This window comes from Macrobrachium nipponense, chromosome 49 (genome assembly GCF_015104395.2).
Source record: "Macrobrachium nipponense isolate FS-2020 chromosome 49, ASM1510439v2, whole genome shotgun sequence".
NCBI classification, from domain to species: Eukaryota; Metazoa; Arthropoda; class Malacostraca; order Decapoda; family Palaemonidae; genus Macrobrachium; species Macrobrachium nipponense.
In genome coordinates this window covers 18,295,168-18,316,060 of record NC_087224.1, presented here as the reverse complement: position 1 = coordinate 18,316,060, position 20,893 = coordinate 18,295,168, and the positions used below count along the sequence as shown (strand labels likewise).

At 38.6% G+C, this 20,893-nt stretch overlaps 1 protein-coding gene across 1 annotated transcript in view; it reads right to left on the bottom strand.

The window, feature by feature from the left end:
• The window catches only part of LOC135205360 (RNA polymerase II-associated protein 3-like), a 128,134-nt gene extending 124,648 nt beyond the window's left edge, over nt 1–3,486 (bottom strand). Inside the window, 1 exon segment of the mRNA XM_064235849.1 lies at nt 3,239–3,486. Within this exon segment, the coding sequence (XP_064091919.1) occupies nt 3,239–3,424 (186 nt within the window). The 5' untranslated portion in view covers nt 3,425–3,486.
• Between the last annotated feature and the right edge of the window lie 17,407 nt (nt 3,487–20,893).

The following is a 20,893-nucleotide window of genomic DNA, read 5'->3' as shown; positions in this document are numbered from 1 at the left end:
ACTGGCCTCCCTGATTTCTAGTAACTGTCCGTTCATTACAAGATCCTGTTCACGTATGTGTTATGCAGTATTGCAATTTTTTTCCATTTATGAAAATACGTTGTTAGTTTCCACATACGTGTGAAATTATCCCCCTCGATGTACCTGCCCACAATTCTTCCGACCAATCAGAAGCCTTGTCACGAATTTGCTACCGATACCAAACTCAACAGATTGTGTTTTAAAATCATTTAGCAAGAAGTATTGGTAGTATTAACACCGCACACTCCATACTCTCAAAGTGACCGTGTTTCACCAGTAATAGTGTTAAAAACTCTGTTATGATATATGGACGTCGTAATATAATTTTCAGAAACCTATCTGTGTTCGTGATTCGTTTAGTATTTGGCCCAAAATCTGTTCAAGATTCAAGATGGGCAGACTTTCAAGAATCGAAGACCAGGACGAGATTTGTCATACCTAAGTGCGTATCTGAATTGTACCATCTGCCCCTTTAAGGTAAAGTTAAGAAACTATATTCCCCTATTGTTAGAACAATCGTGGTTTAGTAATTTTCAGTTAGAAGTGTTAGATTTTGTTGGTTAGTTATCGTTATTTGCCATATCCACTACCCAACGACCCATCGTCACTTAGCCAAACTCGTACCTCCTGTGCCCCCCACCCCCCCCACCCCCCCCGCCCCAGTACCCCACATTCCCCTTAGTGAACATATGGCTCCGTGGTGGTTGCGGAGTTCAAACATTGCGGCTGTTTACATTTCACCAAACACTTGGTAGATTGGTCTATAGAACTATTCCACGGCGATCTAGACTATGGCAGTTGACATGTTCCTATGTTATTTTACTTGCTTTACAAGAGTTGAAGGGAATATTTTTTTCGTTCCACTGGAACTAAACTTTAATTTACCTTTGAACTCGCTACGTCGACCCATTGGTACCGTCATGTACCTAGTCTTCAAAGGTAAGTTACTCCTTAGTTACAGTCGTCTGAATAAATATTACTTTAAAATCTTGTACAGCAAGTAAAATAACATAGGAAGACGTCAATTGCCATTGTCTAGGACACCGCGGATTGCTTCTGTAGAAACACCAAAGTTGTAATTGTATTCTTGTTTCACCAATTAGCCTAGTAGGTTAGCTAAATATTGAGTGAATAAGGCCTGGCTAGTGCGATGATGATGGATCGTCTGCGATTGTTTACTCTATGGATTTACCTTCAATGAATGATTCCAAAATTATCTAGCGCACTCTTCCTTTTTCCTCCCGAAAAATCGTGAGTTTCCTTAGACTCGAGGGCAAACGTTGTCATCGTTTAAGATTGTTGTGAGGAGTGCTCCAGCGTCTACCTATATGAGTGGTGTGCGGATTTAGCACAGGAAATGGAAAGTTTATTGACACAAGTGACTCCGCAAATATCGAAATGGCATCAATCTTCTGGGTATTATTACAGTTTCAACCATTATGGGAAATCTATTATATTGATATTTTTCCCGAGTAAAGCACATGATAACAAAACACTTCTTCTCAATACATTATTGTCGCTAAAGCATACTTACAGAGAAAAAAAAAATTAAGTTTTAACCCCACCTCGAATTTTTTCCTAAGAGTCGGGATAGGTGTTTCCTCTACGGTAATGTTTACTTTTAATGAGCCTCTAACTTACTTTCTTACGCAAACAAAAGCAGTTCCAGTTACTCATTATTGGCTGAGAGGTGTGACATCGTTATGACGTCATGGGTTTCATAACCAATTACGAACGACTTTAGTCGAAAACTAAGTTTCACTAGCATTTCAGCGGAGTAATAAAGTTACCTGTCTAGTGTCCACTGGTATCCTTGTTTGACTGAATACTCGAATAATGAAGCAAAAAACGGCATTTTGTCTTCCTGTACCTATGGCAGAGGTAGTGGCTGGCCCTTCTGGCATTAATTTTGACAGACCTTCGATTTCTTACCGATTGTTTGCAGTGCAATGTGGTCGTCGGGTACCTGGCCACTTCCTACTTTAAGTTGCATGTCAGGGAACCTTGCAACGGCTTCACGTTTTCCTCAAAGCAGCAGCACATTTTTATCAACCAACAGTTTAAGGTAAGCTTCATTAATTTATAGAGTATATTATAATGGTGGTAGTATAACGATGTATACAGCAGTACCATCACTTTGGATTTGGGTTTGATGGATGTTAGGTAGTGGCTTAAGGGGGGGTCGCAGGGGGGCGGAGCCCCCCGCTAGGCCTAGGTAGGGGTACAGGGCCCTAGGTAAGGTTAGGTGGTTGTATTAGGTTCGGTAGTGCCCCGAAAATCACTGTGGCCTTAAGGGGGGGTCGCAGGGGGGCGGAGCCCCCCCGCTAGGCCTAGGTAGGGGTACAGGGCCCTAGGTAAGGTTAGGTGGGTGTTTTAGGTTCGGTAGTGCCCCGAAAATCACTTTTCTCCTCCTCCCCCCACCCAAAAACCCCGCTTCCCACTGGGATCCCCTATAATTGAAGAAGTAGTAGGTTTATGCTTAGATTTTGTGTGTAAGAGTAACTCTGTTTCTTTTTTATTCATTTCCTCATGTTTCTATGCGATGTGCAACACCAATCTGGTCGTTTTTTTGCCGTTTTTCGTCGTTAATACTTGAAAAACGGGTGCGGCCTTCTCCTGGACATTTACCTTTTTCTGGAAAAACACTTTTTTTTTTAACTCCAATTAGGCTACATAGTAAATCTCTAAATCTGATGGTTTGCAGTCAAAATAAATGTTAAATCCGTTGGAACTACATTATTTCTGATGCAACAAATATATTTTTATTCCAGTTTTCCCATAATGGTTGAAACTGTAATTTTACCATCTTCTGCACTTAAGGTGCTTCAAAAAGCGTCATGGAGGCAAGTTTGCATTGCGCAGGACTATTGTCATTAACTTCTGTTTAGTCTTAAATTATGACATTACTTTGTACTTTGGGAGGAAACTCTTACTTCGAGAGGAAAGCAGAGGTCTCGAGGTGTTACTTCCACGACCGATGACTCATGACAGGTGTCCATCTCCGGTGTCAGGACGTGTTACCTAAATAACATTTTCTGGAAGGTGGGTCAACGAGCGGGCAGGACTGGCCTATAGGTAGTCCATTCGGTTGTTTCCCCTCAAATTGTATTGTTTCACCAATTACCTAAATATCGAGTGAAAAAATGGGACCGTTTGGCGGATCAATGTCCGTAAAGCTGTGTTTTACCCTAGGTATACGTCGATGGCTTTTGCTCACATACACAAACTCGGGATCCACCCATTGCCTGACCTGCGTCTTCTCTTCTCGGCCTCGGCTCTCCCGACATTCGTTATCTTTGACGTCCTTCTCCCATTGACGAAGATCGGCGATAAAGTCTTGTACTTCTAACGAATTCTCCTTTATCTCCTTCTGTAGTTTGATGGACGGTCCTACTCCAGACATGACTGCTACTCGTGAAGTCGTCGCAAACGAGTCACGACAACCAAGTACCAACGTTACCAACATATACAATGTAGTAGTAGTAGTAGATGATGATATTTACCTTTGAAACGGCTCCCTTGCTCGTTTTTTATTCCTACTTTCTTTGTCTTTGTTTAATTTTGTTTTTGTTTTGTATCTTCTCCTTTTAGTCTATTTCTATCATTTAATCAGTGTGCCTAGTCTGGCCCTACTGGTCAGTATTGTTTTCTCAGTGTCGTCATATCAGATTTCTTCTCGTGTTTTCTGTAGATTCTTAACGTCTTGTCATTCATTTTTTTCTGCCATTCTTTCCCGTCCCATTTATTCATTATTTCTTTTAACTATTTTCCTTTAAACGATTCAATTATTCTTAAGCTCATGTTCATTTCTTTCGAACATATTCCTTTACTTGCATTACCCAGGGGTTTTTCTGTTTTCTTACCGATCCCTGGTTGCCTTGTATGGGAGCCGCAGGGAAAGGCCCCTATTTCAGATCCGAACTTACAACTTGTTGTGTAATTTGGTGCTTTCAGAATTGTCCTGTATACTTGATTGTCTTCTTTTTGTCATTCATCTATGGTTTTCTTGTCGAGTGTTCATAACCTCCATGGCATACATGAAGGATGGCATCACTAATCCTTTCCAATATAATTTTCCTATTTTTATCCTGCTACAGCTTTTATTAATGACTGCATTATAGCCATATTTGCCATCTGCTTTGCTTTAGTTTGGGAGCTTTTTGTCTGTTCTCTGAAACGATCTTTTATGTTGCTGATCGTTACTCCTAGGTATTTCATCTACTCAAATATTTTTATTCCTTCTATGTGCTCCATATTTTCCACATCGTCGATAATATACCAATCGTTGTATATTAATATAATGCTTTTATATTTGTTTATATTTAGGCCACATTCCCTAGCTATTTTCATAAGGGTTTGTGTTGCTTTTGTTATTTCTTCAGATGTGTTTGTGTCCTACCTAGTATTAATCCATCGTCTGCAAACAATAGTGCCACCATCCCCATAACTTCACCTCTGAAACCTTCTGCTGTACTTTCTGGTTTTTCTATTATCAAGTAAGTTATTAGATAAAGGAATATGGTTGAGCCACTGTATCCCTTATGGAGGAGTAATGGTGGTAGTTTAAATTTGTCAACGTCTCCGAGGGTTGTTTGAAAGAGAGGGATAAAGCAAAATTGGTGGAGGAATAAATGGGATTGGTTTGATGGCAGTCGTAAGTGTATGTCTGTTGTGGCGAACGCCGAGAGTATCAGTGGCGAGCGTCTGTTACGAGTAATGAGTCAGAAGTGAGGGAGTTGGTGAGCTATCTTCTGTTGGAGAGTCAGTTTACTGGGAGCTGTCATTGCATACTATTGGCGGTCAGTTATTTTGTGTGTTTTTTGAAGCTGTTGTTTGAATTGTTGTTGGTATTGTATGTTTGAAGGTTGTTGTGCCAGTGTTGTTGAATTTGTTGTGCTTTTGAGTTCGGTTGTGCTGTTGGTGAAGTTGTCATCGTTTTTTTTGGTGTTGACAGTGATTATTTGTGCTGTGGTCTTTTGTTGTATAGTTATTGAATTATTGTGTGGTTTGTTGTCCTTGTTTGGTTGTTTGTGTATTGTGTTACAAACAGCTAGCCTAGCTCAGGTTATTATTAGTACCAGGGTTAGACCACTTCTGACCAAATGTGACAATCTCGCACATGACGTCACGTGGCTGATCTGATTTCGGTTCAGGTAAATATAAAAGCCATCAGTCAGTATTTGACCTCACCAGAGTGAAGAACAAGGAAACTATCATCCAGTACCTGGCGATTAATGGAGACCTCTCTCACACAAGATCGTGAAAGAGATAGAGAATGGGTTTGGGCAAACAATTCTCATAGTGGCCTTTAAATTATTTGTTTTCTTGTAAGGCCACCTACCAATGATGTCACAAATATGGCAGTAACGATGGGACAGTCTAACCCTGTACTCTCTTAATCCTGGCCTAGCTACTATATCCAGCAGACAGCAGCGCGGCTCCTCACCCTGAGTGTGTGGTTTTGAGAGGATTTTTGTTTCTAGTTTGTGATCCCACCACACCATGTCTTATTCAATTCGTTACATCTAGCTCTCTGTTATACATAAGTCAAATGCTTTTTGGAAGTCTGTTGATACCACAAAATAACGGGTTCTTTCTTCTGTACTACATACGTTGCTCTATTTGATTTCATTTTTCTCAAGTTGATTTTTACATCTTCAATTAAATTGACTTCTTCCAAGGGTTTAATTTCTGTCTTTGTTAGGAGGTCATACAATCTACCCATCTTAGTGATATACTTATAGTATATAATATACTGTGCTGTCATAATCTTGCTATAATTAGTCTTTTCATCAATTCTTCCATGTCCTGTTTATACAGTTCTTTTGTTCCGACACGGGATACAGACCTTATCAGTTCTTTTACAATAGGAAGGTTACTAGCGGCAGCTGGATAGGTCGTAAGCTTTCGAACAAGGGAGTTGGGTAGTTAACTGCTTGTCCAACAATGTGCGCACCGCGCGACTGGGAGGTGAAGAATCAGTTTTGCTTAGGCCCAAGCAAAAACTACAGAGTGAGGGGTGGCATGAGGTGGGGCTATGTGTAAAAGGACCTCAGGTGTGTATAGTTAGGAAAAATGCAATTTTGGACAAATTGTCATTTTTCACCCATTCCGTATCACTCTTGTTTTGTTTTCTTCTTTTTGGTATATTGTTTGCCAGTGTGAGGACCAGAGAGTAAGACAGGTAGCTGGGTACTGATGATTTATTACAGGTAAAAACAGGCTATAAAGGAGGCTGTGGACAGATATGTAGTATCCTACCTGAACAGAGAAACTGACCTGAAGGATGTGTTTTCTTGGATACATACATTTAAAGATAATAAGACATACAAACAATGAAATTACACGAGTTATGCATCGGTGGAAAGGCCGCAGAACGCTCTTTAGAATGGTTAAAGGAACAACGCGACTTGACGATTAGATACAGTAAAGATAGGGAAAATCGATGTCCTTACACCAGAATTTTACAAGTGCTTTCGCTAGGGTTTCTTCATTAATCTCTTGCTTCGTATTTTCGTCGTATATCCTGAGCAGTTCTTTTTCTGAGGTGTCTTTCCTCTCACCATGTCTAGCCTATATGTTCCCAAGTTTCCCTGTCACCACGGTTTTTTTAAACTTCCTTGTCTTGCTCTTGTATGCATTTGGGACTTGTTTTAATGTTGATTTGTTTTACAAGTTGTTTGTTGGCAATTCTGTTTTTCAGTTTACGGATTTTGTTAAATTTACACAGTTTTATTGTGTGATAAAGTTTGGGTTATTTTCTTATAAAATTATGTAAAATTTACATAGTTTAATTGTGTGGTAAAGTTTGGGTTTACCATTTTCTTATAAAATTATGTAAATAGCATCCACCAATGAAATCTATGGAGGGATATTTATTACAATGCATTTCAAAGTGTAACAAAGGCAATTATCCCTAAGTTTACATCAGTAAATTGTCGCTTTGACTTCTTAGGGCGACGTCACAAAATCACAGTCCCAAACTCGTTGCTAGAGGGGAGCCATTGTGTATCATTATATTTTCCTTTTTTTTTTATAATTTTGAGTAATTCACGGCAATCGCTTTCGTGAATGGAAAATAATGTAAGCACAACTATTTGGTGCTCAATAAAATGAAACGAGCCAATTCTATTGTTTCCTTTTTTCAAAAATTGCTTGTTTCGTAGTACATGAAAAATACGATTGTCGGTGATTTCACTGTACGATGGTCAGTTAATACGCGTTTTGACAAGAAAGGCTTTCTTGTGATACAACGCCCCACGAAATAGAAATGACAGTCCTATAGCCATAATCTGTTACCATGTGATGTCCCCCAAACTGGTCGAAGCGACACTTTACTGATATAAACTTAATGAAAATGGCATTTGTTACACTTTGCTTCAACCGGTTTGGGTGACGTCACAAAATCACATGCGCAGATGAGTCTTAAACTCATTTCGACCATTGATAGCTACTATATAGGCTGGGCAGGGGACCTCCTTGTCATTACTATTTATCGTGAGATGAATGAAAATAATATCACTACATAAAAAAAAACACCAAACTAGAATTGAGAAACAAGTGAGGAATATTCATTACTGGCGACATAAGCAAGGTATTTGAAAGTGAGGATGGAAATAACGAAGGAAACTATTAACCAATCAGAATGTGGTGGCATAGAGGGATCGAAGACCCACATCCGATCGCCTGCTAACCCTGAACACATTGACGCTCAAAAGAAATATAGGAATAAAATAGAGTCCCTATTATTTGTTGATGAGCAGTTTGAGGACATAAGCCTAGTTACCTATAAGCTAACAACCTACTTCCTTGCTATTACATTACTATTATGGAGGAGTTATGGAGTTCCATTTGACAATGTCTTCGTGTCCTATTGGATGGTTAACGACTGAATTGGCTGTTGGTGAGTTCTGGGTTGTCTGCTGAGGTTAGCTGTTAGAGTGCTGTGTTTTGGAGTCGGTCTTTAGTCAGTCTTTGGTCAGAACTGGTGAAGTAAGTAGTGTCAGCAGCGGTCTGTAAAGCCTTGAAGGAATTGAAAGTCAGTTGAGCTGTGTTATTGATTTGTTTTGATTTGTTAAGTTTGATGTTGTTTGCTTGGAGTTGTTGTGCCTGTGCTGTTGAATTTGTTGTGCTTTTGAGTTTCTGAGGGTTGTATGTGATTGTTATAGTTGAGGGTTGTTGTTGTTGTTGGGGGCTGTTGTAGTTTCTTGGTGTGGTTGTGAGTTGTTGAGGATTATTGTTAGTGAGCTGTTGGGATTCCTTGGTGTTGTTAGTGGGTGTGTGTTTTGCCTTTTTGTGTTGGTGGTTGTTTGTGCAGTGGTATTTTGTTGTTGTATTTCTTGTTTGTTGTTGAGTTGAGTTGTGGTTGTGTTCCTTGTTTGTTGTTGATTTGTGGGGTTGTGGTTCTTTGTTGTTGTTGGTGATGTCTCAGTGACCTTGACCAGCGGACAGCACATCATAGCTCGGAGTATCTGGAGTTAAGTAAGTACATGTGTTTGTGTTTTTGTTGTTGTGTGTGTAGGTATAGGTCAGTTGTCCTGCGTGTATTCTGTAGTGTAAAGAGGAAAGTGTGACTGAAGGTGAGTTTGGTAGCTGGATTGATTAAGTTTATGTTTGGGGGGGGATTTGCCCGCTTGTTTTTTAAGCTTCTGATCCAGCCACATTATTTTTTGGCACCCGAACAGGGACTGATGGTGCGACAGCTGCAGGACGATTGAGGTATTTAGTTATGTGATTGGTGGAGGAAATGAGGATGGAAGGGTTGAAGCAGGTAGAGAGGCTGAAGGAGGAGTTACAGATGGTGAGGGAAGCTAAGGAAAGATTGGAAGTGGAGAATGAGAGGTTGGGGGTAGAGTGTGAAGAGCTGAAGAGCGAGTTAGAGAAATGAGAGGAATGCTAAGGAAGTGCGAAAGTGGAAATGAAAGAAGAGGTGAAAGGAGCAGAAGAGAGAATGGTTGAGAAAATGGACGAAAAATTCGGGGTAATGATGAATACAGTGCAAGAGATGATGCAGGAAATAATGAAGTGATTCATGTGAGAGGGAGCTGTAGGGGGTAGGCCTACTGGGTCTTGTGACGGGCCAGGAGTGGTAAAGAAAGTGAAAGAGCGAGTGGATGAGAGTACGAGTGACGAAGGTGATTTGGCTGTGATAAGAAGGGGAAAGAAGGGGAAGACACAGGATAAGGATAAACCTGAGGACAAGAATAAGAAGGGGGCTGAGGAAAAGAAGAAGACTAAGGGAAAGAAGGTTAGTAAGGGTGACGGACAGGATGAGACTAGGACTGAATACACTGGGGAAAGGACTGAGAATGATTTAGATAGTGGTGAGTGGAAACAGGTTGGGAGAAAGAAGGGTAAGAAGAGTGTAATCAGGAGTATGGACGTGAGTATGGAAGTTGACTCGCTGTATTCGGAAGAGGGAAAGAGGGATCAGAATGGAAGTAGCGAGAGTGAGAGTGAGCAAGAAGTACAAAAGGCTGTGTAAATGAGAGAGGTACCCCGATGTGCACAATATGAGGAATATGGTGGTAGAAACGTAAGGGACGTTTTTAAGGTATATGAGAAGTATTGTAAGGCTAAGTATGGGGATAACAAGAGAGTTGGGTAACTTTTTGATGGGATTTTTGTTGAGTATGTATGGGGTAATGATGAGTGTAGGGAATGTGCCGTATGAGAGTGTGAAATCCAGAATTGTAGAGCAGGCAAAGAGGATAAAGAGTAGTGTTAGGTATAGGAGAAAACAAGATTTTGAAGAGGCAAGAATGAATGTTGGTGAGTCGTTGTCGGTGTATTTGTGCAGGTTGGAAACATTAGCTAGGAAAAAGTTTGGGGATGAAGGGATGAATGAGTGTAAGGACTTAGTGCAAAAGTTGTTGGCGACTGTACCAGAGTGTATACGAGTTTTTAAATCTGAAAAGTAATGAGAAAATGCGTTGGACGGATGAAAGGTTGACGTGGAACGACATTTTAGAGATAGTAGAGGATTACAAGTTAGATAGGTGTATGAAAGAGAGTAGGAGTGTTAGTGTTATGACTGAAGTAGCTGAGGTTATACCAGAATTTAAGAACTATGGGGAGGCAGTTTTGGAAGGGCTGAGGTGAATGGCAGAGCGATTGGTAGATAGGAGGGTTAGAGCAAGTACCGTGAGTGTAGTTAGCCCTAAAAGAGATAGGAGTGTGAGTGTTGGAAGAGTGGGGTCAGTTAGTTGTGAGCGAGAGCAGCCGTGTTACAGATGTGGTAAGCCAGGACACAAGAAGAGTGAATGTCGGAGGGCATTAGGAGCGTGTTCCGGGTGTGGGCAAATGGGGCATTTAGTGAGCGAGTGTCAGGAAGATAAGGATGTTAAATGTTAAAGGTATGAGCAGGTAGGGCACATAGCTAGTGGATGTCAGGGTACCCATATGTATTAGGGCTTGTGCCTTGTATGATAAGGCGCCCTATGAGGTAATGTTAGACTAGCGATAATCTTACGCTAAGTCGGTTGGTATTGCACTTCCATCTTCAATGGAGTGTCTGGGGGTTTGTAGATCATTTACGAAGTCGGTATTATCTTGTTGGTTATTACAACGATGTGTTAAACTCATGGTGAGGAGGTTCTTGTAGAAAACACTAAGTATAAAAAAAATTATATATTCTTCTGAAGTTTTACATGCTGAAGATCAGATATGATTGTACAAGTCTTCTAATAACGATAGCTTGATCGCTTCTGCCAATGATGATGGCTAATCCTATTCCTCTACATGATAAAGCTTAGGTAAAGAGGTACAGGTCTTCTAATGACGATAGCTAACTCTGTTCTCCTCGTCTACCATCTCTGTTACAAGTTATGAAGGAACAGACAGTAGTTCGAACATATGAACATACATACAAATGACATAGTTTCATACGAACACACAATCAAAATGAGACACGCTACAGATCACGTAGGCCGTTTGAATTATAGGTCGGGGTAGTTGTCTCAAGCAGGGAGCTTGGACTAATGTTTATAAACAATTGAATGACTACAAGGTGACGGCATGTTATCTTAGCCTACATACTTATTGTATACGTCATCTTTAGCGTCTCTAGTCTGATCACATTCCTGCAAGCAATCTTTTATATATATGGACTAACATTCCATATTTTTATTATGTAAACACTTACATTAGCTCGATCAGCTACCAAAACCAGCTACTGAATATTACTCAAACTTGACTTGCATTTGACTTATAGGAGTGTGATACAGACACTATGTGAATATATATATATATATATATATATATATATATATATATATATATATATATATATATATATATATATATAAAGTAAATAAAAATTCATGGTGTACATGAATTGATTCAAGTAATAAAATATAAAACAATGATATTGGTAAATAATAGTGATCACGTGATATATAATGATACAGTTTTTTCACTTCATCTCATTAAGATACATATGCTACAGAAAATACTAATGTACTCTGATAATTGCATAGAATGAAGATTAACATGATAAAAATCATATTTTAAACTGATAAAAAAATTTCATATATGAATTGATAAAATTATTAATGTTTATGCTGATTGATTCGTTGATTTTTATGCTAAATGTTATATATCTGATACATTAATCAATATACTAACTCATATAACTGCAGATATTGGTAAGATAAAAGGTAACAGATTGATTATAGGCTACCTGATTTGTTTATACATATGTATATGGATTCATATAATTATGATTAATATATGTGCACTTTAAATAGATTCCTATTGCGTACACGCAAAGATATATTTCGATTCCGTTATTTATGATCATTTATATATAGATTCCTAGTGCGTACACGCAAAAAATATATTTCGATTCTGTTATTTATGATCACTTATATATATAGGATACATGACCGAGGTTATACTACTTCACATTTAACTAGCTTTCGAACCACTTTTCGTCCATTACACAGTTCCAGACAACCACCTATGGCCCAATGAAACGGCCTATTTTCACAGGGTTAAAACAAGGGGAAATTTGCCTGGCGGGTCCAACGTTCTATTTTTGCGCTCATACTTATTCTCTGCATCCTAAGCTACACGATTACGTTCGCGATGAATAAAAAAAACATCCCCAGCACGAGTCCTTCGCCAGCAAAGTAGAGTTGAATATCCTTCGGGTCGTAATTGTCGGAAGTATGTCCCTTTCGTAGTCGATTTCCGACAGTCGCTGGAGCGTTCCGCATTAAAACGAGATTAACGACGAGATACGGTGTCGGTCGAAGAAGTCCATGAAATTCCTTTCACATTGTAGGCGGTTGTTACTTGACTGTAGTCGTCCGCTGCGACGAACGATTTTTTGAAGTTGCGATGTGAAACTCTCGTACTGCAGGATACTGTAACCAGGTTCCATTAATCAGCCTGCAAGTGAAATTATACTTGTCACAAGGGCAAAGTAAATTCAGACGACATCCAAATACAGGGGAGGGAAGAGAGCCATTTAGACCAGACTTAACCCACATGAATTCGCCGATATTTTGGAATTCAAAAGAGTCCGCTGTACAAACTTTTTTATCCATGGCATTAACAATGAGTGAACCTATCCAGGTCTATGATGACTTGTAAAAATATCCATAATTATAAAAAATAAATAGATATCATTACGAATCTCAAAGAAAATTCGATATTACTGTAGTAAGTTACTAGACAAAGAAGTGGAAAACGGAGCTAATTGTAAGATTGCCAGGCACATAAGAGTCAAAAGAGAAGATTAATCATGATTCTATGTGCCCTAACAAAAGTTTCATATTCAATTTTCTCGTGCGTATCCTCTGAGGTTAACTTTTAAAACATTATTAATAGGTAGGAGATGCAACGAAAAACCCACTATGTAACTAATTTCTATATAAACTTTGGGTTTTTCAAGAAAATGTAACATTTTTCCCATGAATGTGATTTACCTGGATTGTAATAAGCTAATGTTGTCAAGTAAATAATCCATATCCATATCGTGATACTTCTAAATGTCTATGAGGTTCAGAAAAAATTAATTCATTTTGATGTTATAGAAATTCTATTTCCTTATTTTGTTTATTAATTTTAAAATGATTGCAAGTTGCATTGCGCATACCGATAGACACTTGTACCTAACGTCTGCCTTGCCCATGAAGAAGTTCGGGCTAAGCATTCCTTTTCTCCAGTCAATCTGCTTTTGCAAGCAGAGACGACACACAGATGAAGCCTGTGTAAGCAGATTATTGAGGTTAAAAGGAACAAATGCTGATACGGCAATGATGACGTCGTCACTTGGCAGGAGATTGCTCTCAGCCAGCTAAGAGTTACGTTACTTGCTGTAATAAATACGACTTTAGGATAAATTTTTTTGTTTTTTGTTTTTTTAATACTCGACCCACATGAGAAGAATGTCTGAAAAAAAACAGTACCAAAATTGACAATATATTAGTTTTCATGTTGGAAAACTGCATGATTATGTTAAATTAAATATTCCTTATTGAAACTAATGAAAAAGGTTTCCATACAAATTCTATATATATTATTAGCCCTGTATAGATTCATATAGGATTATTTCATAGATAACATTTTCACTTCTAGATTTCCTGACTTTAAAATCTCTTTTATTTTATTTATTATTTTATTTATTATTATTATTATTATTATTATTATTTTTTTTTTTTTTCATTGACTACGAATATAAATCACCGGGACAGACAATATGTCAGTAGGTTTTGATATGTGTTTGAACTTTTTCGCTTATATGTCATTGCTAAATATATACGCATATATATTTGGATATTTAATTAATCTATGGTTACGTTTTGCTTATTGATTTTATCGTGATTCCTTTTTTATTATAATTTGTAACCCTTCCGACTTCTTACGGAGTGTATTATATTGACTCCACTTGTATCCATATTTATTTTATTTTTTTTATATTTATTTATTTATATATTTTTTATATATATTTGATAAATTAATGGTTGGCTTGAATATGTGGAAAAGTGTTCTAGCGGCGTACCGTATAAGGCTACTTGCGGCATCAATTCTATAGATACAAGATATAAATGATAAAGGTATTTAAAACCGCGAGAACCGCTATAATCCAGTTCGGATCCAATATCACGAGTTGTAACTCGTAAGACATTGACACTTCCTATTTAATTATCAGTTATTCTACCAAACCGATTGACTCTGGGTGATAAAATATATTATTTGTTTTCTTAATGGAAAGGAATTCACACAACGTGTTAAGGAGATTATTATTGATTTACACCACCCGAGTCACAGATTATTATGTGTTGAATTCCATATTTACTGATTTAGCACTCATAAATATTCGTAACGCACTCAATTGCGGTGTTTGTTTTTTAGTGCTATTAATTCTATATAACGTGTCAAGGAACTATTAACACTAAGAAGTGTTTATTCCCTCTGTCAGACTCGTAATTCTGTTAATAATTCTACGTATATTCTTTCAAGGATTGATTTGGCACAGGATAGGCCCTTAACTGACAGGTGTCTTAGTGTGTCCCTTGTTTTCATGACACGTGTTACAATCAGTTATGTGCTTTTTTATATCTGTAAGCATTGTAGGCCAGTAAAATAGTGAGTTTGGCTTCTGTGACATAGTAGGGAACCCTGGATGACGGAATGCAACCAGCTTATGACGATTGGTATGAAAGAGATTTATTACTACACCTGGTCGTTAGTCACCTGCTGTGTTTCTTCGGGTTTTCCTCGTCGGACCTACCTATATAATACTACATTTGATTACATAATTCTGATACACATACTTTAAATATACTTTTGCTTTAGGGTTTCTGCTCGAAGTGTTTTTATTGTTTTTGCTTAGCCGCTGACCCTGTTTTCCGTTTCGAAGTGTTTATTGTTTGGTGTTTGTTGTTTTGCTTATCGCTGTTGACACTTGCTTTGTTCAGTTTGTAACAGTTCTGCGCTCCAACCCAGATATTCAATGCTCGCGATCTCTTGGGTTAAGGAATTTTCTTGTTTAGATACGGTTTTAACAATAGGCACGGATGTTTCTATATCTTTTAGTCCAATTAATGGTTCTTTGCTGTATGGTGCGGGATTGCGGGATAATGCGTCAGCTATGATAATTGCTTTCCCAGGTAGATATCTTATCTTGGCTCCAAAGACCTGAATGATCATTTGTCACCGAGTTCCTTTTGGACTGTGATTAAAGCCTTTGAAAAACTCGGTAAAGGACTCATGTTCAGTAAGGACTTTATCAGGATAGCCATAGATTATGAACTTAAAATGTACTAGTGAGTTAAAGATACCTAGCCCTTCCTTGCCTATTACTGTATATTTACTTTCAGAGGGCTTTAGTTTACGTGAATAAAAAGCTATAGGGAAGAACTGTTTATCATATTACTGAAGTAGTACCCCTCTTACCCCTTGGTCTGAGGCGTCTGTTGCAATAAAAAAAAAATTCCTTATTTAAATCAGGGATTTTTTAAGTTAGGTGAGCTGCATTATTCCGCTTTTAAGATATCGAACGCCTGTTGATGCTTTTTAGACCATAATAAATCTACGCTCTTCTTCGTAAGATCTGTTAAAGGAGCTGTCATGATTGAAGAGTTACATATTTACATACGATTGTAATACCCACTACAGCGCAAAAGTGCTGTATCCCCCTTTTACGTTAATAAGTACCGGAAAGTTATGAATAGCCGACACCTTACCATGGACTACTTTTAAGACCTTGACCAGACACATAAAACCTAGATAAACATGTTCGGTTTTAAAACTCACATTTAGATATTTTACTCTGAGATTATTTGTCTTTGTCTCTGTAGCACTAGCTCTACTTTATGTGAATGTACTTCTAAGGTATTAGAAAAGATTACAAGATCATCCATATAGGCATGTAGGTTATCCCCTAAAAGTCTCCAAACACTATATTGTAATTGGGGCGCAACGTAAGCCGGAGGCATACGTAAAAAATTGATAATGTCCCCTGAGTGTGCTGAAAACGGAGTATGAGGTACAATCACTTAGGTAATGGTATCTGGTAAAAGCTTTTAAGTAAGTCCAAGCTGGTGAAAAATTTATTCTAACCTAACAGAGATAAGATGTCGTCGCTACATGGCACTGGAAACTATCGGGAGTCGTTTCCTTGTTTAAGCGACAGAAATCTACGCAGATACGCCAAGTCCGATCTTTTATGGCATGACTTTTGAGGGAAAATTATATGGGCTATTTGATTTCCTAATGGCTCCTATTACTAACATATTTCAACTTCGTCATTTATCTCTATTTTGAAATTGCAGTGAGAGTCTATACGGAGGTACGTATATAGCTTTATGTTTGTCTTTAGACCGTATTTTGTGTTAAATTACATCCGTTTTTCCCAGAGATCACTCGCTAGTGGAGAAACTTCCTGGTATTCAGGTAAAAGATAAAAAAAAAAATTTCTGCTGAATCACCTCTGCTTGAATGACTTTACTGATATTACTTTAGATAGATTATCAGAGAGATTCATCCACGACTGGTTGGGCGGGATTAAAAGTTAGCAACAATAAAAGAAATGCGATATTTATATGTATAGGTTTTTGTGGATTACTATATTAACTTGTTTGCAGCGAGTCAACCGTGTCTAGGGCTTTGTTCGCGGAAATCGTTATATTTCAGAGTGTCGGGAAGGATTAAAATTTCATTTCCAGCAAAGTCTTTTTACACGCACTAAGACATTCGAGGGTGCATGCTTCTCAAGATTTTGCCGTGCAAAGTGCGACTGCGGTTGTGGGAGAATTCTGTTGGGTCATTTGAACAATGTTTACGATTTATGAGACAAATGTATAGTTCCCTTTATATAAGTTATTATTTGATTAACTGTCTCATTTTTGTTCAAACGGGATTTTAATATGTTTGAAGGTTTATAGGATTTCCCTTTGATAAACACGCCTTATTTTGCAAGGATGTAAGTTAATATTTTGTTATACCCCTAGATGAATCTTACAATTACACATAGATACAGATCAATGTTTTTTATAACTATAGAGTATCTGTAAACGCTCGCTTATCCGGACTTCTCATTAGGGAAGTTCGAACAACAAGACGGTGAGTCCGTAAATACAGGATATTAACGTGTACTAAAGGAATAAACAAGATATTCTAATTTTTACGGCGCGTACAGTCGGGCTTTATCCACCACTACTTATAATAACTTACGTATTAAAAAAAAAAACGAAAACCTGCTCTGATTACTTTATACGGTCGTGTGTTTCATAGGAAAAATCCTTTTTAATTCAAAAAAGATATCGGTATGTATGAACCAACATCGCTTTTCCCCACTCTGCTAGAGTCGCTTATTGTATGGAATTTGCTATGCTTTGAACACTTCGGCAGTTTTTTGACTGACCTTGACCGCTTGACTAGGTGACACAGTCACCGAGTTTGCTTGTTTGATTCTGAACGGGCTACTGTTTCTATTTTTTTTTTATTACCATCGGCAACGTATTGGTGTTTTTGTTTTTAGCATTATGTTGCTGGTTTACGTATAAAGCAATGAATGGACGAACTATTAGGAACTGAGCGATTACTATTAAGACAAGTTATCACTACTGCATTCAATATTAACTGTTTGTACTTCATTCTTTGCTAAAATTTGAAATAGTGAGGGATCCTGGTCAGCGCATTTAGCCTGATGAAAGTTTTTTACAGACATGTTATTCCTTGCAATCCAGCCATATTTTAAAAGTTAAGTTGAGTCATTGAGGTTCGATATTTTATATAACTCAAAAAAACTCAAGGCTAAAACTGCGATCGGGACTTTGCAAAGGAGCATTTATTGTCATGACCCGAAATAGTGTTACCTCTAATTTATCTAGATTTTGTACGGGTGTTCCACTTGTTTTTGTGTGTTTTCTAATCACTACGGTGCTTAACGACCCTATCCATGCATCTGTATAAATACAGACGTCCACTGCGTAAACGCATATTCCACTGTTTATATGATTTGTTACGTAAGGGATTAATAATCACCCAAAATGATAAAATTAACATAGTATATGATTATGATATTTCAGTAGAACTTCTGGAAACAGACACTCAAAGATAAAAGCTCGCAGTAGCGAAATCTCAATGATGTAGATAATTTCTGTAAAAAAGTAAGATTAAGAATTTCTCGTAACTTCAGCCACAGGAATAACGAAATTCGACCTGCAAAGGAAACACTCAAAGTTACTCCAAATGAATAAAAAATTGTACTTAGCTTGCTTTTTGTGGGAAGTCACGGTGTTCCGATAACGACACACGGCCTTGGTCCTCCTTCTCTATTTAGCGGATGACCTGGTTTGGCTTCAGTTTCCCCCCGTGCGCGTTGTTTTCGATGATTCGAGCCCTTGAAAGATCGATGCTGCAGACGCGTTCGGTTTGTTTCTTGGAGTGCCGGAAACGCTCACTAACGATGTTTTCTTGAATGATTCTAATGAGAGACGAAGCTTGCGTTGTCGTAGGAAAAAGGACACGTCGGTTTTGTTTCTTGAAGTTATTCACTAACGATGATACTAAGTTGCTTGAAGAATCTCTTGCTTTCGTCGTCGTTAAAGAGTTCTTATTGTTTTCTGAAGTCGCTCACTAACGATGATACTAGGTTGCTTGAAGAATCTGCTGCTTCCGTCGTCGTTGACTTCTTATGATACCATGATTTACTATTCTGGTTTTTCTTCGTAGGACGTTGTAGAGTTCTTCTGGTACGCTGGCCACCAATATTAGGTCTTGTGCCTTGTATGATAAGGCGCCCTATGAGGTAATGTTAGACTAGCGATAATCTTACGCTAAGTCGGTTGGTATTGCACTTCCATCTTCAATGGAGTGTCTGGGGGTTTGTAGATCATTTACGAAGTCGGTATTATCTTGTTGGTTATTACGACGATGTGTTAAACTCATGGTGAGGAGGTTCTTGTAGAAAACACTAAGTATAAAAAATTATAAATTCTTCTGAAGTTTTACATGCTGAAGATCAGATATGATTGTACAAGTCTTCTAATAACGATAGCTTGATCGCTTCTGCCAATGATGATGGCTAATCCTATTCCTCTACATGATAAAGCTTAGGTAAAGAGGTACAGGTCTTCTAATGACGATAGCTAACTCTGTTCTCCTCGTCTACCATCTCTGTTACAAGTTATGAATGGAACAGACAGTAGTTTTCGAACATATGAACATACATACAAATGACATAGTTTTCATACGAACACAACAATCAAAATGAGACACGCTACAGATCACGTAGGCCGTTTGAATTATAGGTCGGGGTAGTTGTCTCAAGCAGGGAGCTTGGACTAATGTTTATAAACAATTGAATGACTACAGGTGGCGGCATGTTATCTTAGCCTACATACTTATTGTATACGTCATCTTTAGCGTCTCTAGTCTGATCACATTCCTGCAAGCAATCTTTTATATATATGGACTAACATTCCATATTTTTATTATGTAAACACTTACATATGAACGTGGTTTGCGGCAACTGAGGGAAGAACGGGCATTATGCTAGGATGTTTAAAGAACAGCGTGCCCAGTGTGCTGACTGTGGGATGGAAGGTCATGTGGTGATTGTGTGTAGGCGTAAGAGGATGAGTCAGGCTGGGAATTCGGGAAACTTAGTGAAAAGGGGATTCATTTGGGTGGGTCTTCAAGTATGCGACAGTATGTTCAGGAGAATGTGATGAGTGAGTGGTTTGAAGTGAATAAATGTGAGCCGAGCATCAGTGAGCAAATGGGTCTGGGAGATTGGCAGTTAGTGTTGGTTGAGTATGGAAGAAAGCAGAAGGTAAGGACAGGGAATGAGAGGGAGAAATGTGAGCTGCATGATAGAGGGGTTAGTGTTAGGGTAAAAATGGTGATTAAGGCATGTAAAATGGATGACTTTGAGGGGAGGAATAACACATATAGCGTGTGTGGGTTTGAATTGTCAGTGTTTAGTGAAGTTTCACCAGGAAGGGAATCAGGTGGTAAGGATGTGGTTGGCAGTATGAATGAGTCTTTGGGAGTTTGACAGGAGTGTAAATGAGGTAAGTGATTTGGTGGCAGAGTTATGAGAGATATTCGGACAAGAGTTAGAAGGGGTAGGTGAGATAGTGAATGGGATTTGGGAGGATGGTAGTGGTAGTCTGACTGGAAGTGGTCTGGGAGAAGTTGATGGTAGTGTAACTGAGAGTGTGTATGAGGGCCCTCAAACGAGATCCAGGGGGCTTGCGTCCAAGCATCCGTGGGTGTTGCAGAAGGCTATTTAGTGCAGGTGTTGTGAGTGTAAGGAGATGTCAAATGTAATGGGGGAGGAAATATGGAGGAGTTAAGGAGTTCCATTTGACAATGTCTGTGTGTTCTAGAGAGAGAGAGAGAAAGAGAGAGAGGTTGGTTGATTGATTGTGAGTTATCTGGCATCACAACTACCAGGGAGAGAGAGAGAAGGGGGCGGGGTTAATTGGTGGTTGGTTGGTTGATGACTGAATTGGCTGTTGGTGAGCTCTTGGTTGTCTGCTGGTGCAGCTGGAGTTAGCTGTTAGAGTTCTGTGTTTTGGAGTCAGTCTTTAGTCGGTCTTTGGTCAGAATTGGTGAAGTAAGTAGTGTCGGCAGTGGTCTGTTAAGCCTTGAAGGAATTGAAAGTCATTTGTGTTGTGTTATTGATTTGTTGTTTGTTTTGTTGAGTTTGATGTTGTTTGCTTGGAGTTGTTGTGCCTGTGCTGTTGGATTTGCTGTGTTTTTGAGTTCCTGAGGGTTGTATGTGATTGTTATAGTTAGGGTTGTTGTTGTTGTTGGGGGCTGTTGTAGTTTCTTGGTGTGGTTGTTAGTTGTTGAGAGTTATTGTTAGTGAGCTGTTGGGATTCCTTGGTGTTGTTAGTGGGTGTGTCTC